We start from the raw sequence: 18,914 nt of genomic DNA, 5'->3' as shown, positions 1-18,914 counted from the left end.
GTAGTTGTAGCAGTATGTGCACAGGGACCCCTGGATAGTCTGGACCCTGTTATTCTGGAAACTCAGTCTCCCAGACAAATACTGCTGCAGCCTGCGACTACAACCACTAGTCTGAAGCCTGAGTTGGGCGAACATCTGTTTGGTCTGTTAACCTCAGCCAGTAATAGTCCATATATTAACACTACACTCTGCTAAACTGATGTCAATAGACAATAGCAGAATTGGACATCTTTTTCTAAAGATTGAAGCTGACGATGTCAATATTAATAATACTAAAATTACTATCTGATAATGATTTGTTAAACCCAAAATCTGTTCATCATGATGGCTTCTGTATGAAGAGTGTCATCCAGGTTAACAGGATTTTGGTGTGCAGTTATTGTTTTGTAAAATTCACTAACTAATTTCTTTATTATTTCACTGAATCATATGTTTAAATCCCCCGTGTTGGAATTCAGGATATGTACATATATTTGTCATGGTTCCGTTGAAATGTCATTTTGAAATGAACAGTCAGTTAGTTCCCTTCTAATATTTACCTGCTTGGCAGTTTTTTGGTCACTGAAAGTGGTTCACAAAATAGTTTGGAAGACTGGTCTCAAAATTTTATTTTTTTTCCTTTTACAAAATTTGGTAATTGAAAAAAAACTCAGCCTTAAATTTTATCGTTTCATTCATATTAGCAAGATTAGTCATTGAAGAAATGTCTCCTCAGCAAGAGTGTCTTTTGTTTGTTTTGATTAGCTCTAGCAATCCATGACCAGTTTGTTGAAAATGAAAATTTTCTTCTGTTAGCTCACCTGAACTAGACGTTCAAGTGGATCTGTATGAAATAGTCATGTGTTTTGTGTGTTCTTATTGATCCGCCTTTTTTATTGTGAGGTATTTTCGCAAATATGAAAGAAAATAGTAAGTCATGCTTGAGAGCCTTTGGCTGCTAATTTCCTAGTTATGTGCAAATAAGTGGAGTCTTGATTTAGGAGGCTCAATGTATGCTACTGTCAAATTTGTATTTAATAACCCAAGATATTGAATATATCCACCATCAACATCTGCTAGTGGTGCCACAATCACATACAAAAACATGTGGCAATAGGTCATTTCAACATGTTGGCCCATTGCTATGGAACAATCGGCTACAAGAAATCGAGAAACAGAAAAGCTGAAAAAATCAAAAGACACTCAAAACCTGTCTCTTCAAGACAGCCTTTGACTAGATCAATCATGGTCTAAGCACATTTGAACAGGTGTTAATTGAAAAATGTGCTATACAAATTCTTAATTTAATTTAATTTAAGTGATGTGCCAATTTTTCATGATTTAACACGTGACAATATTAAACATTGATGATTATATTCTGTATCAAGACGGGAAGTAGGTGATTCCCTCATACGGCCTTGTGGGGATTCCGGGTTAGAATTGGTTCCCACTAGCCTTTTCCAGGTGAAAGAGAGAGTGCTTCGGAAAACTAGTGCTGGTAACTTTGTATTTCACCATGACGATAAACATTGTGTGTTTCAGATTTGTGGCTGTTATTGAGAATTTCATGCGCTGTCGGTACCAAATGAGATGTCGGGCATGAATTACATAGACATAGTATTTTTTCAAATCACACAAATCACACCAATCAGATCTGTATCTGTTATTCCTCCATGAAGTAGTATAGTACATAGTAAATGCAATTATTAGTACTGATTTCTAGCTGGCATTAGTATGTTATGGATGGTACCATTTATGTGTTGAGTTTCTACAGATATATTTTATGTATATTGCTGGAAAAACAGTGATGTGTCTGTTTCCCTTTATGTATGTACTGAAAATTTATGTCCAGTTCAGCATTGTTTTACACATTCATATGATTTAGACTTTATATGAATTCATTTATTTGAATAGTATTTCATATCAGGTAGTGAACTATGTCACATATCACTGTCTAGTTTAATGGAATAAAATGCTTTTTGATAAGACCACACTTTCATATTGAAAAATACAGTGGCAGACGTTATATAGCATATCTAATGTGTTTGAAATATTCAGATCACTTGTGTTGGACCAATATTGTCTGAGGTTCAATCTCATTAAAATCAGATCTAAGTTCTCGCTGCCGCTAAACAAAGAATTAAGATCTGATTTTAATGAGATTGTGTGAGGTCGTGCAGGTCCAACATTTCCACAGTTAAACCAGACCTGCTATGAACTTGAATAATGATTGACAAGAGCAAACACCTCATTGAGTGAGTGAGTGAGTATGGTTTTACGCCGCTTTTAGCAATATTCCAGCAATATCACGGCGGGGGACACCACAAATGGGCTTCACACATTGTACCCATGTCGGGAATCGAACCCAGGTCTTCAGCGTGACGAGCGAGCGCTTTAACCACTAGGCTACCCGACCGCCCCTCATTGAGGAAATGAAAGGCACACTAGCTGCTTTATCTAGAAACATACAGTATTTCCCAGCAACATTAGGGACATACAGTATTTTTCAGGGACATACAGTGTTTTCCCCTTGGTGTTAAGCAAAACAGGCAAAGGCATGATCTCACCTGTGAAATCAATGACCGTTTTGGGGGCGATCGGGTAGCCTCGGGGTTAAAGCGTTCTGTCACACCGGAGACCCGGGTTCGAAATTCCCGACATGGGTACAATGTGTGAAGCCCATTTCTGGTGTCCCCTGCCGTGATATTGCTGGAATATTGCTAAAAGCGGCGTAAAACCATACTCACTCACTCACCCCATGACCGTTTTGCTAAACTGGCATCATTGGATGACTTTCCATTTTAGACCCACGTCATTGAAGTATTGCAATTAAAACATAGCCTTGTCGGAAGCAGCAATTGGGGAAAGTTGCGAGCAACTACAATCCATAGATATGCAGACTTGTCAGTACATAGTTTATTGGTGAAGAGTGAGTGAGTTTGGATTAAGGCCACTTTAGACAGGGTTCAGTTATTTGACTGCTTGTCTCCTCAGTGTTGGAGAAACAACCCTGGTTGTCTACATTACATGTTTGCTGAAAGTTATGCTGATGCAGATGGTGGATTTTTAAAAGTGAAGGGGATTACATTTTTAGCTCACCTGGCATGAAGGGCCATTAGTACTAATGTTGTTGAAGGCATATTGATTGGATTCATATTGGAAAATATATGAAATCCCGAGTCATACCTCATAAATATCTCAGAAATCACTTGCCCAATGAAGTTAAAACTTCACTTACTTGTTCCCACCAATGATAACTCCTGAATTTGTTCAAGTCGTTCGAATCTGATCAAGTCTGCTTTTCAATATGACCGCCACAGCGGACATTATGATAACGTTATTCATGACCTCCGACCTTCCGTTCGCCGGGCAGACGCTCTACCACAACACCAAGGAGACCGTCTAGCTTTGTAACAGGTCCCAAAGGAGCGAGGCAGTTTGTGATAGCTGATCTATGATTCAACATTCATACTTCATGTGATAGTCTGTTTTTGATTGGTTGGTTCATTGAACAGCGGCGGTTTGTTGAGTAATAATCAGCCTATAAATCGGTGATGTATGTGTCACGATGAAAAGGCATCTCCACGACCTTGACCCCTGTGAGTTTCCCGTGAGTAACTGTGCCTGCGTGGAGATAACGAGTTGACGATAACCAGTAATGATTGAGGGTTGATACTCACGTCAACTCATTATCACATGACTATATTTTAAATAAGCCTCTTCAGCATATCTCTTGGTGTCAAGAGAGAGAATGACATTCAACGTTCGCACCGCCAGACGTCATCTGTAAAAGGCGACAAACGGGATCGGGTGGTCAGGCTCGCTGACTTGGTTGATGCCTGTCATCTATTCCGATTGCGTGGATCGATGTTCATGATGTAAATCTCTGGATTGTCTGGGCCAGACTCGATTATTTACAGACCGCCGTAATACAGCTGGAATATTGCTGAGTGTGGCGTAAAATAACAAACCAAACCAAACCAGACGTCATCTGCAGTAGCTAGTCAGGTTTAACGCCACTTTGAACAATCGGAACAATGTTCAGTTACTAGTATGTCAGGGCGTTTCAGATTGATGTGAGAGGCAAGCCCGATTGATGCGGGTCGTAGACGTTCACCGCTTTGGTGGAACCAACGTGCACGGTGCTGACAACAGTAGAAACATTATCAGGGCGAATGTCTGTGCATGTCTATAAGGACGGGGGTATCAGGTATTGTCACGTGTCGGTCATTTTCGATTACGCAAATTAGTGGTCGATAGCGTGAGTACCGGTCAATCTGCAAGGTCATGTCTTTCATCCACCCACTGATCATACCCTGGCTTGAGCTGCCGACATTGTTGAAGTACGTCATGTGTAAGATCCGTGCTCAATTGAACTTTGAGTGCGAAGTGTAAAGCCCACATCGACAATGATATTTATTGTCTAACTTGAAAATCGGAATCTTGACGCACACGAATGAAAATGTAAAAAACACACAAAAGTAATATCGATTCGTTTTAATGATTGTTTAAATTTCTTTGTCATTATAACAAATAAATTACCAATATTTGTTACAAATAAAATCTAACATAAACGGTCCCAAAATGCAGGAAATAGCGTTTAAGAGCATCGAATGTTAAAACATTTCCAGGGGAGCATGCCCCCCTCGTGAACCCTTGTAAATTTAGTTAAATTTACAGTTAAAATTAGCCAAGTTGCACCCCTGAATTACACTCTTTTGGGGAATAGTCCCAGGTTCTACATGATGACCCCTCGTTTTAGCCACAAGGCTAGTCACACTCAAGCGTTAAACAAGTTATAAATTGCTTGACCTGCTACCAACACCGACATATATCTGGCCATGACTGCGTTGAGAAAGTTATGTCCGTTTCTTGGTCTCATTGCCACAGAATGTTATATTGAGTAGCACAACGCCCCTTTAAGCAAATAGTTCAACAAACGTGCCCACGTTCCACGGTAGATCACAACCTGACCATTACTATTAAAAACCCACGTCATTGTTTATAACAGCAGCCTTAGATAAAAACGAACCACAGCCCAAGTACCTCTCGTATCTTGTAGCCCTATTCCCGTGATAGCGTAAAAACGAGCGAATCTTCACGTTTGCAGCAGACGATCTCGGTCATGTGACTAGAGATAAAACATGATTATGGCGATGGAGAGAGCTGAAGCGGACTTTGCTCGTGAAATATATCCTTGTCATACATCCAGCGATTCACTGGCTGTGTTTATTCATAACGACAGGAAATGAATAAGAAACAGTATTATCGACATGAGTTCTGATCTTTTCGACGCCATTATTGTTGGCGCTGGGATATCTGGTTTGACTGCAGCCCATAGGTTGAAGAAAAAAGAGCCGAACATTCGTGTGCTGGTGATAGAGGCGAAAGGTGAGATTCTTGGTTTTAATTCATCATGTTTCATACATAAACGTGTACAGAGTAAGTAAATAAGTTACAGTAGTAATTTGAACATATATGTCTCCCATAATATCTCAGCATACAAAGGCGGGTCGAGGATTTTGAAAAAAAGGGGTTTGGGTGCAAATACTATGCCAGGGTGCAGATAACATGTAATGTGTTTGAAAAATAGGCCCACCCCTCCCCCGCACAGACACACTCACACACACACACACACACACACACACACACACACACACACACACACACCAACGACCACACACACGGACCTTGAAACAAATATATCCAAAACAGCCCATGCAAGTCTATGATATTTGTCAAGTCTAGATTACTGCAGTATCTGAAAATGAAGAGGGCTCCTTTTTCATAACTATAATTACCAACTGTATTTATCTGACATAGTGTCAAATATGTTCATTTCAGAGACTAGATGTTAGCTATTACAACATGGACAGGCATATACAGTAAACTACGTTTATATCGAAGTGACCGATAAAACGAACTTATTTTTTAGTCCTGATTATTTGTTGTATAAATGCTGTATATATGCTTATAACACAACTGCGGTTATTACGAACTAAAATTAGTTGTCCCTTCGAGTTCGTTATAACCATTGTTTAGTGTATAACTTTTTTGTTATATTTCCTGAATCAGCAGAGATGAAATTCAAAAAATGAATTCCCATACTGAACAGTTTCACAGCCTTGCTGATTTATATAAAAAAGACTATTAAAAATAACATTACCAGGCATGTAAAGGGAATTAGTAAACAGAGAAGTAGCGTGTTATCTGTGTTTCAACACACACCTAATACCCTGATCATGAGAGGTTCAATCTGTTGATCTTCCGCATACCAACGTAGACATAAACCTACCCACGCTATTTCTCAGGCAACCGCAATAACGTAGCCGTTATTCTGTATTCTGTTGAGGCAACACAATGCACCTGTTGATGACACTTCCCACTTGTGCACTGCATTTGGATTTATAGATAAACACATGTTCCACCTTAAGATATATATATATATATATATAGGTCTGTTCAAGAATCCCACTTCACCTGAGACGACACTGATCGGTCGTGTCAAGAGGCCCGACCAATTTTATGTAGTGTGTGATTAAATGTAGGTTGGGATAGGGTAGAGGAGGTGGGGTTGGTAGCGGTAACTTTGGTAGCTTTATACAGCATAAGACTGCAGGAAAATGTTATGGAAAGGAAATTTAAAGCAGAAGGACGCCATAGGACGTCTTGAAGCTGGAGAGTCCCAGGCTGCAGTTGCATTTCAACGTGCACCAGAGCACCATATCTCGTCTATGGGATCGCTATACCCCGCCTCAATTCGGCCCAAGATCGTTCGAGAAGTCTCCACGTCTGCACAAGATCGCTACATAAGGTTCTTTCACCTGCGTACGTCATCGACATGCTACTGACACCGAGACTGCAGGATTATGCCTGGTTGGAAGAGGGTATCGGAACAAACACTCAGGAATCGTTTGCGAGAGGTGGGACTTAGAGCCAGAAGACCGGTATTTGTCCTTGTACTGTGACGTTTGTACCGACGACAAAGTATGCGATGGAGCAACACCGTACATGTATGAATTCGAGTTCATGGTTCAGTGATGAATCACGATTTCTTCTCCAACCCCGAGAAGACATGGCTTTCCAGATCTCTGCATCTGAACCCGATAGAGCATCTGTGGGACGAACTCGACAGACGTGTACGTCAACATCAACATACGCCACAGACACTGTCCAACGCATTGCAGGACGAGTGGAGGAGAATTCCACAGGACAGAATCCGTCCTTATTCAGTCTGTGCAAAGGAGGTATGGAGCAGTGATAACCCAACACGTCGGAACGCCAGTCTTGTCCAGTAAAACTAAAATTTACAAATGGTCAATTTTTCATATTTGATGTGAATGTTGTGGTACTAGTTGCTGGAGACGAGTAGTTTATCTCATCGCAAGTTCGGCATCTTGCTATTCACTCCTTCTCAGTAGGTGAGCTTCATTGAGTGAGTGAGTATGGTTTTACGCCGCTTTTAGCAATATTCCAGCAATATCACGGCGGGGGACACCAGAAATGAGCTTCACACATTGTACCCATGTCGGGAATCGAACCCGGTTCTTCAGCGTGACGAGCGAGCGCTTTAACCACTAGGCTACCCGACACCCCCCCCCCCCCCCCCCCCCCCCCCCGATCTTAGAGCTACGACTTTCAGAAGACAATACTAAAGTGTGGGTGCTTATAAAGATCTCCTCAGGTCAACGTCTGTGCATTATTGCTGATTGCGTGACATCATGCTCCGATGGCCTGAATCTTTGCTCATGTATATACACTCACCGAACTGAACGAGCCGGAAAGAACTACATAAGTAAACAACGTTTATAACGAACACGTTTATAACGAACTGACGGATGTAACGAACTCTTTTTTTGTCCCGTCCATTTGCTGTATATATGCTTATAACAGACAACGGTTATAACGCTGAGTTCGTTATAACCGTAATTTACTGTGTTACGTTTGTCCACGTGTGTATTTGCAGATCGAGTTGGCGGGCGCACGTACAGTGTTCCCCTGAAGACAGTTGCTGGGACCGATGGGACTGAAGGAACAGATGTCTGGGACCTTGGGTCACAGTGGGTGGGCAGGTGAGACTGGGTGAACAGTAGAGACTGGTTTGGCGGGTGAGACTTTGTGAACAGAAGAGACCAGATGGGCGGGTGAAAATGGGTGGACGGGTGAGGCCGGGTGGGCAGGTTGGATAGTTATAGCACGGCAGCTTGCATCTTGTTCACTAGTGTACACTAGCCTAAGCTTTGATATAGGCTTGTGGACACTCTTGCCACGGGAAGATGAGCAGCTTGTAAATGATCGAATGTAATGGACTATAAGGTTCTCAAAATGAGAAAACCCTTATCTAGGAGTAAATGGCAATCTCATTAAAATCAGATTTTAGTTCTCGCTATCGCTAAACAAAGCGGCAGCGAGAACTCAGATCTGATTTAAATGAGATTGGGGTAAATGGTTGATAGTATGATCAACGATCCACAGCATGACCAATGCCACACGTTGTCATAACGACATACACCCAATCCTCACGCGACAGCCCTTACGACGATCAAGGGGGCACTTGGAGTCTTTTCGGTCCCGGCATTGTTCTAAGTCAGTACCACTGTCCCCAGATGCCAGACCCATGTCATGTCGTTGCTGTCGGAGCTGGAGTTGGAGACGTACCCCCAGTACAGTGAGGGCAGCAAGTTTGTCCAGTTGGATGACCACAGCATCCGCACCTACACCTCCACCCTACCCACCCTGTCCTACCTGGAACTGCTGGACCTAAGAAGGTTCATCAACAAGGTAAGGTCAATTCGGTACGGTTGCGGTACAAGCTGGCGGTTGAGGTGCTTTTTATTTCACCTTTGCAGACCTCAATTATGTGATTTTGTTAAAAATAATGTTTCTTTCCCGAAAATACTTAAAAATATTTTTGTCTCAGTCTTTACCAAAACAAATGTTCGTGAAACAGCCATGCGTTTGGCTGTTGCTTTCGAGATAAAAATTGTAGCAGAAACGAAGGAAATATTCTGTCCCTGACGAAACTCCCAGCCCTCGCCCACACCCCCTCACCTCACCCCAGAATACTTAAAGGTGTGTCCCTACGTGTTTTTTCAAAAGTCGGCAGTGGCCTACTGGATAACGACAATCTGACAATTAGTAGTCATCATTATGTCGAATTCTCGACTGTGTCGTTTGACTGAACACGCCACATTTTCAAGATGATAGGAATGCCGAACACTAGGATAAGTCAAATTTTGTACCTTCGAGTTCGATACAACAGTGTTCAATTACTATCTGTGAAAACTCCACCGTCGAGATCTCAGTCAGAAGGTTTGAACATTATTGTATCAGATTAATCGTTTCATGTAGATGCAGAATATTATTTTGAAAGCAAAGTATATACTTTGTGGACAGAAGTTGAAAGCCCAAGTGGTAACGTAAAATCATTAAGATTGGATCATATACAAGACGCTTCTGGTTCTCAACACGTTGACGTTCAATCCTCGTGTCCTTCACCAAGTAACAATCTATGTACAAGTGTAAGGGATTTTCGTTACTTTTTCAGATAGATGCCATGAGACGCCAGGTACCAGCAGACGACCCGTTCTCGTGCAACAAGGCCCGGAAGTGGGACTCCATGACGCTAGAAACCTTCAAACAGAACACTCTCTGGACAGCAGGTGGGTTACAAAGTAGACACAAGTTATGGTTTACAACTTCTCTATTTACTGCAAAGGCAACGTCTCCGTAAAGAACCTTATACCGTTTCAAGGATCTACACCGAATCGTCGCCAAGTACTATCATTCTAATATGGATAATCGAGGGTGACACATCAACATCGTCACATACGTTATCGTATCCCGGTATCATCCTTGTAATGTCTGTGCAACAGGATCCGCTGATGCTATCGACGCTGTTGTGCGGTGCATTCTGGGAGTGGAGGCGTCCCAGGTGTCGCTTCTGTTCTTCCTAATGTACGTCAATTCCGCAGATGGCCTTGACAACCTCGTGCAGAAAACAGAGGATTCGGGACAGGAGCTGAAGATTAAGGTGAAAAGAGATGTTATGTGTGGCCGCAGAAGTATCTGTAACGACGCTATTCTTGTTTCGATTGAATTAACAAGCAATTAATGTACAAATGTATATTCGAAACCAGTATTTGAAACAGATGCACATCTTTGATATAATGTTATAAAGCAAACGTGTGAGTGTAATGATAAGCCAAAAAGGAAATCTCATAGCGTGGATAGCTTTTGTCCAATCCTATTGTTTTTTTTGCCAATAATATGTGTTTCAACAAGATGTTGATGATTCTTTCGTTGTACACACACCGTATCGGTATATCTACCTTCTACCACTCAACAGGGACCGCGGTGTAGCATTGTGGCGACAGCGTTCATTAGTCACGCCGATGGACCGGGTTCGATTCCCCTCATGGGTACATGCATCTTCCCGAGGCAAGAGAGTCAACTGGATTTTTAAAATCAGTTAACTCTCTTGCCTCGGGAAGATGACGTACATTGTGTAAAGCCCATTTCTGGTGTTCCCCGCCCTGATATTGCGACAATAAAGCGGCGTAAAATTACTTTTCACGTTACCTTTGTACATTGTCTATCATTTCTGCGTTTCAGGGAGGAGCTCAACAAATATGTGAGAAGTTGGTCGAAGCAATAGGAGACAACAGTGTCATGTTGAAACAGCCAGTGTCCAACATCAAGCAGGTAAACAACTGGAGTGTCTTTTTACATCTTGAATACATTTACGATGAAATGAATGCACCAAAACTAGTTCGTGGACTTGTAGAATGAAAGTATGTGTACATTCTATTGTGTGTTCTGTTATCATTGGACCGCCTCCGTGGTCTAGTGGTAGAGCGTCCGCCCGGAGAGCGGAAGGTCCGGGGTTGATCCCCGGCCGCGTCATACCAAAAGACGTTGAAAGATGGTACGTGTTGTTACCCTGTCTGGCGCTCGCCATTAAGGGGCTAAAAGAAGGACGGAGTCAGCAAACTGTGTCTGAGTTGGTTATTTATGTTAAACTGTCGCATTATATCTCAGAGAGCTAGCACTATAAATCGGCATCAGTCCGGACTAGTACAAGCAGCCACACAAACAGACACACGTGCATGCACGTCGCTATATAAGTGCAATATTCTTGAACGCGACGTTAAACCCAATTTCACCTCACTTCACCTCTGTTATCATTACCGATGTTTCAGGAGTCTGAGGGAGTGGTCATCACAACAACACACGGCACAACATTCAAGTGTAAACGGGCTATCGTCACCATCCCGCCTAACTTACTCAGTGAGAATCCTTGTCAACAATGTCTTGCCATCTTTATGGTATCACCACACCATCCTTAGTATCATCTTTACTGTACCGGTATCACCACACCATCCTTAGTATCATCTTTACTGTACCGGTATCACCACACCATCCTTAGTATCATCTTTACGGTATCACCACACCATCCTTAGTATCATCTTTACGGTATCACCACACCATCCTTAGTATCATCTATACGGTACCGGTATCACCACACCATCCTTAGTATCATCTTTACGGTATCACCACACCATCCTTAGTATCATCTTTACGGTATCACCACACCATCCTTAGTATCATCTTTACGGTACCGGTATCACCACACAATCCTTAGTATCATCTTTACGGTATCACCACACCATCCTTAGTATCATCTTTACGGTATCACCACACCATCCTTAGTATCATCTTTACGGTATCACCACACCATCCTTAGTATCATCTATACGGTACCGGTATCACCACACCATCCTTAGTACCATCTTTACGGTATCACCACACCATCCTTAGTATCATCTTTACGGTATCACCACACCATACTTAGTATCATCTTTACGGTATCACCACACCATACTTAGTATCATCTTTACGGTATCACCACACCATCCTTAGTATCATCTTTACGGTATCACCACACCATCCTTAGTATCATCTTTACGGTATCGGTATCACCACACCATCCTTAGTATCATCTTTACGGTATCACCACACCATCCTTAGTATCATCTATACGGTACCGGTATCACCACACCATCCTTAGTATCATCTTTACGGTATCACCACACCATCCTTAGTATCATCTTTAAGGAATCACCACACCATCCTTAGTATCATCTTTACGGTACCGGTATCACCACACCATCCTTAGTATCATCTTTACGGTATCACCACACCATCCTTAGTATCATTTTTACGGTATCACCACACCATCCTTAGTATCATCTTTACGGAATGACCACACCATCCTTAGTATCATCTTTACGGTATCACCACACCATCCTTAGTATCATCTTTACGGTACCGGTATCACCACACCATCCTTAGTATCATCTTTACGGTATCACCACACCATCCTTAGTATCATCTTTACGGTATCACCACACCATACTTAGTATCATCTTTACGGTATCACCACACCATACTTAGTATCATCTTTACGGTATCACCACACCATCCTTAGTATCATCTTTACGGTATCACCACACCATACTTAGTATCATCTTTACGGTATCGGTATCACCACACCATCCTTAGTATCATCTTTACGGTATCACCACACCATACTTAGTATCATCTATACGGTACCGGTATCACCACACCATCCTTAGTATCATCTTTACGGTATCACCACACCATCCTTAGTATCATCTTTACGGAATCACCACACCATCCTTAGTATCATCTTTACGGTACCGGTATCACCACACCATCCTTAGTATCATCTTTACGGTATCACCACACCATCCTTAGTATCATCTTTACGGAATGACCACACCATCCTTAGTATCATCTTTACGGTATCACCACACCATCCTTAGTATCATCTTTACGGTACCGGTATCACCACACCATCCTTAGTATCATCTTTACGGTATCACCACACCATCCTTAGTATCATCTTTACGGTACCGGTATCACCACACCATCCTTAGTATCATCTTTACGGTATCACCACACCATCCTTAGTATCATCTTTACTGTACCGGTATCACCACACCATCCTTAGTATCATCTTTACGGTACCGGTATCACCACACCATCCTTAGTATCATCTTTACGGTATCACCACACCATCCTTAGTATCATCTTTACGGTATCACCACACCATACTTAGTATCATCTTTACGGTATCACCACACCATACTTAGTATCATCTTTACGGTATCACCACACCATCCTTAGTATCATCTTTACGGTATCACCACACCATCCTTAGTATCATCTTTACGGTATCGGTATCACCACACCATCCTTAGTATCATCTTTACGGTATCACCACACCATACTTAGTATCATCTATACGGTACCGGTATCACCACACCATCCTTAGTATCATCTTTACGGTATCACCACACCATCCTTAGTATCATCTTTACGGTATCACCACACCATCCTTAGTATCATCTTTACGGAATGACCACACCATCCTTAGTATCATCTTTACGGTATCACCACACCATCCTTAGTATCATCTTTACGGTACCGGTATCACCACACCATCCTTAGTATCATCTTTACGGTATCACCACACCATCCTTAGTATCATCTTTACGGTACCGGTATCACCACACCATCCTTAGTATTATCTTTACGGTATCACCACACCATCCTTAGTATCATCTTTACTCTACCGGTATCACCACACCATCCTTAGTATCATCTTTACGGTACCGGTATCACCACACCATCCTTAGGCTGTTCAGGCTGGACTGTCTGTTGAAACAGACAAACAGTGGTGAACTCGGCTACACAGTGTAGCTGTGTTTCAACAATATCATATTTAACCTTTATCGTCAGTACTACCTTCACCATGTGTCACCAATACCATCTGTACCTTGTATCACCAATACCATCTGTACCTTGTATCACCAATACCATCTGTACCTTGTATCACCAATACCATCTGTACCTTGTATCACCAATACCATCTGTACCTTGTATCACCAATACCATTACCATCTGTACCTTGTATCTCCAATACCATCTGTACCTTGTATCATCAATACCATATGTACCTTGTATCACCAATACCATCTGTACCTTGTATCACCATTACCATCTGTACCTTGTATCACCATTACCATCTGTACCTTGTATCACCAATACCATCTGTACCTTGTATCACCAATACCATCTGTACCTTATATCACCAATACCATCTGTACCTTGTATCATCAATACCATATGTACCTTGTATCACCAATACCATCTGTACCTTGTATCACCAATACCATTACCATCTGTACCTTGTATCACCAATACCATATGTACCTTGTATCACCAATACCATCTGCACCTTGTATCATCAATACCATCTGTACCTTGTATCACCAATACCATTACCATCTGTACCTTGTATCACCAATACCATATGTACCTTGTATCACCATTACCATCTGCACCTTGTATCATCAATACCATCTGTACCTTATATCACCAATACCATCTGTACCTTGTATCAACAATACCATCTGTACCTTGTATCACCAATACCATTACCATCTGTACCTTGTATCATCAATACCATATGTACCTTGTATCACCAATACCATATGTACCTTGTATCACCAATACCATCTGTACCTTGTATCACCAATACCATTACCATCTGTACCTTATATCACCAATACCATCTGTACCTTATATCACCAATACCATCTGTACCTTGTATCATCAATACCATATGTACCTTGTATCACCAATACCATCTGTACCTTGTATCACCAATACCATCTGTACCTTGTATCACCAATACCATCTGTACCTTGTATCACAATACCATCTGTACCTTATATCACCAATACCATCTGTACCTTGTATCATCAATACCATATGTACCTTGTATCACCAATACCATCTGTACCTTGTATCACCAATACCATCTGTACCTTGTATCACCAATACCATTACCATCTGTACCTTGTATCACCAATACCATCTGTACCTTGTATCACCAATACCATCTGTGCCTTATATCACCAATACTATCTGTACCATCTGTACCTTGTATCATACTTTGTATGGAAGATACCTATGCTTTTTCTGTCTGTCTATCTTTGTCATGCTTACCTGACGTCTTAGATTTCTTTGGCTTTGCCTCGCAGACATATAAATTCACATGAGATCACTCTCAAGTACATACAAAGTCAATGTCTGATTCCTCTTGTCCCAGCTGAGGCTGTATTTGTTTCACCTCTCCTCTGTTACAGGCAAGGTTCACTTCGAGCCCAATCTGCCAATATGCAAGCGAGACTACATAAGCCGGGCTCCGCTCAGCAACAGGATCACAGTTCTTCTCACCTTCAAAGAGGTATGTATGAGGGGAGAAGGGTGCACTCACAAATAATCTAAATCTAAATAGGACAGTTATATGTTCTGCACGTGTAAAGAGAAATTTATCATTAAAGATCAAGGATAGTTAAATACAAATCTTGTATGATATCGTGTACAAATGACGGGGGACTCGGGTGAACAATTGTACAAAGTAAGTATAGTTAATGGAATCCATCGTTTTATGCCTGTGACATTTTCATGAAGTACGAGCTTGATTCAAGGATGAATTGTTTAGAACTAACTATATACACGATGCTGGGACACAATTATAGATGCTAATGGTCGCTCCGTATTCCAGTCGTTCTGGCGAGACCGGGGGTGGTCGGGTGAGATTCTGTCCAGTGGAGGGCAAAGTACAGTGTCCAGGTGCGACTCCGGTCCTCTCTGCTTCGCCTGTGACGCGACTTCCGCTGACGACAACCCCGCTATCGTCGCCTTTATCGGCGGTCATCAAGCAGTTCAGTGGGGTCAACTGCAGGTCAGATTACACGCGCTAAATCTACATGATTGGTTCTGAGTGAATAGCAACATTGAAGGATTATAAGTTATGATTCGGGTTAGAACTGGTCCCCAGGAACCTATGCTTGTCGTAAGACTGCATGGGTCGGGTGGCTGGCTGGGTCCCTTGGTTGGTTGCGTGTCATCGTACCCCGACGGCGTGGGATGTTGTTCATAATATCAATCACGGGTTTGTCTGGTCCAGATTATTTAAAGACTGCTATCATATAGCTGGAATATTGCTGAAATATTGCTGGCAACAAAGAATAGTATACTCTATTCCATGACCCGATTAATATTCAGTATTTCATTTGAGAATGTCACATGTCGACATTTGTATCAATGGATGTTGTTTTTCGTCTCACCTGATTATTCGTGTGCACATATGAGTGTTACGATGTCCCTATGATTACTTAAAGTTACCTTTACCGAAGTTACCATTGTCTAAGCATCAACTGAACGTTGGCATGTGAGCTCCTTTGTTGAACTGTAGGTCAATTGTCAATGGATACAATGTCCATTTCCGGTGTCCCCGTAATATTGCTGGAATATGGTTAAAGGTATTTTCACTCACTCACCCTTTTGCATCATGGCAGCTGGAGGAGAGGAAACGCGGGGTCCTTGAATCCCTTTCCCGATTCTTCGGGCCCGACGTCTTTGGCTACGTGGACTACGCGGAAAGGGATTGGAATCAGGAGTCCTATACCGACGGGGGTCCTCTGTGCGTCGCCAACCCTGGAGCGATGATGTACTACAACAAGGCACTACGTCAGCCTTTCGGCAAGTGAGTTGTTAACCTAGTTTACACAGTTAATGGCGTGACTGCTTGGGGTATATAGCCTAGTGTTAGAAGCTTTGGTTCGATGGGCAGAAGACCGGAAACTTGATAGATCCATAATAACATGAAAATATGAATGTATTTGTGTATGTAATTTTTTAAATTTTATTTTGTTATGATATTGTGTGGGTCAGTTGGTTAAGCGCGAAGAGCAGGATGCTTACAAGCTGTTCAGTTCTGTCAAACTGGATTTGTTTATGTTTGGAGCTGCTAGAGTCAATACCATGCATTTGAAAAATTGATATTCATTTCTATAACATTCTACCCCTCCCAAAATGTTTTTTCTTTCAGGGTCCATTTCGCAGGGACGGAGACCGCTACTGTTTGGATTGGCTCTATGGACGGCGCTGTTCAGGCGGGGTTGAGAGCAGCGACGGAAGTTCTAAGGATAATCAAACCGGAAGTTGTGACGCCAGACGACCTTGCCATTCTAACCACCAATCAAACACGCCAGAAGAAATCTGTGAGACGGAAAGCCAAGGCGCCGAGTTGGGTGACACTGACAATTGGACTCGGTTCACTTATCACCATCTTGTTTGCCATAGGCAATCGTGACAGACTACAACATTTATTCCAAAGCGTTTCTACTAAAAACTAGGTGTTTGTAGAAATATATGAGGCAGTTCGAAATAATATGTCAACAATCTAACTGAAACAAAGACTTTTCTACGCAGATCACCTACTTAACAAAGCGCCTTACTAGCCTCGTTTGTCCAGGGTATTATATCTCCATTCTATGATAAATACCCTGGACCTCTTCGATACCATAGCTGACTTTTTTTCAGTCGGATTTCAAATAACATGTCGCTTGATACAGCCGTACAAAAGTTACACTTAAGAGCAACGGAACTTTATGTGCTAAGAGAGATTGAGGAGGTTGCGTTATTTTCGAAACGATTCGTCTTTATCAATACAAGTATATAATTGAAATATAATAACCTGAAGAATCGAGGATGTTAACTCACTTACCCATTTAAAAAATTGTTGTTTCGGTCAGATGTTTTATTTTACAGCGTTTGAGTCGAAAGGTGGAAATAAAAATAACCCAGACTGGTCAAATTGGTTCTAGTCTTTTAGGTAGTAACTTGGATTTAACACCAAACTGTAGTATTGTGCTTTCAAGTATTACCAAATGCACTGAAACAGTTTCATTTCAGCATTCCTGTCGAATATTTTTATATTTCATTATCAAAGCAATTTTTACTGCCGACGTATGTATGATGCTGATTTGAATTTTGACGGATCCGTAAACAAAGTTTTAAAAATAAGGTTTTATCTATATGATCATATATGTGTTTGCTATCATGAAATATCGTCGTAATTGAAAAAGGTAGGCATCGACTCCGACGAACAAACAATCAACATTTGAGTTGTAAGCATATAATTAGAGTCGGAATACTTGTGTTTGTGTATATGTTTTGATATTACGTTTGATTTGATGCAACTGCAACCATCAATCTGGCAGTCATGGCGTTCACCATCCTGAGAATCTGACGTGTTTATTCAGTATTTCAGTCTTTAGCACAATTGAGGTGAGGTGAAATGGGGTTTAACGTCGCGTGCAAGATTATTGCACTTATATAGCGACGTGCATGCATGTATGTCTGTGCGTGGCTGCTTGTACTCGTCCGGACTGATGCCGATTTATAGTGCTAGCTCATTGAGATACCATGCCGCAGTATCATCTTTTAACGTCTTTTAGTATAACGCGGTCAGGGATCGAACCCCGGACCTTCCGCTCTCCGGGCAGACGCGGAGGCGGTCCGAGCACAATTGAATGAACACAACACAGTTGTAGTCACGTATCTGACATGACATTTGCTTAATTAACAACGCTTATACATCATAAAGAAAATGTGTGTGATAAAGATAACAGACTTAAATGTATTTACACCATTTGAGTTAAGTAAATTGTACATTACTTGTTGACGTACGGATGTATTTTCTAAATGTGGCAAATATTTCTTTCTTTGGGAAGCAAAGGCATCGCAGATTAACAGAACATGAATCTCGTCTTCAGTGGACTCAGATTTACAATGTACATAGAATATATTAATATTTGAATAGACTACGAGGGCTGGCTGAAATGTTCTAAGCCTAAGTGGGATATCTCAATCGGATTGAAACAAACTTTTGCCACCAACAAGTACAATCATTTAATGAATAAGAACTGCAACTATAGTGTTATTACTGTCTTTGTACCATCTTATGAACCTACCCATTGAAATCATCAGAA

The 18,914-nt window shown here is 41.6% G+C and overlaps 1 protein-coding gene across 1 annotated transcript; it reads left to right on the top strand.

Moving 5' to 3' along the window:
* The first annotated feature begins 5,150 nt into the window (after positions 1-5,150).
* On the top strand, positions 5,151-17,654 carry LOC139469103 (probable flavin-containing monoamine oxidase A). The gene is made up of 11 exons (XM_071251232.1): positions 5,151-5,370; positions 7,946-8,051; positions 8,586-8,760; positions 9,527-9,641; positions 9,855-10,012; positions 10,594-10,683; positions 11,181-11,268; positions 15,219-15,319; positions 15,641-15,820; positions 16,437-16,624; positions 16,970-17,654. Exons 1-11 carry the CDS (start codon positions 5,253-5,255, stop codon positions 17,274-17,276), a joined length of 1,626 nt encoding a protein of 541 aa, XP_071107333.1. The 5' UTR covers positions 5,151-5,252; the 3' UTR covers positions 17,277-17,654.
* The last annotated feature ends 1,260 nt before the right edge of the window (positions 17,655-18,914 follow it).

Source organism: Haliotis cracherodii, unplaced genomic scaffold (assembly GCF_022045235.1).
Source record: "Haliotis cracherodii isolate W230 unplaced genomic scaffold, xgHalCrac1.p SCAF_2, whole genome shotgun sequence".
Classification (NCBI taxonomy): Eukaryota; Metazoa; Mollusca; class Gastropoda; order Lepetellida; family Haliotidae; genus Haliotis; species Haliotis cracherodii.
The sequence above is the reverse complement of the archived record's forward strand: the minus strand, read 5'-3'. Positions and strand labels throughout refer to the sequence as shown.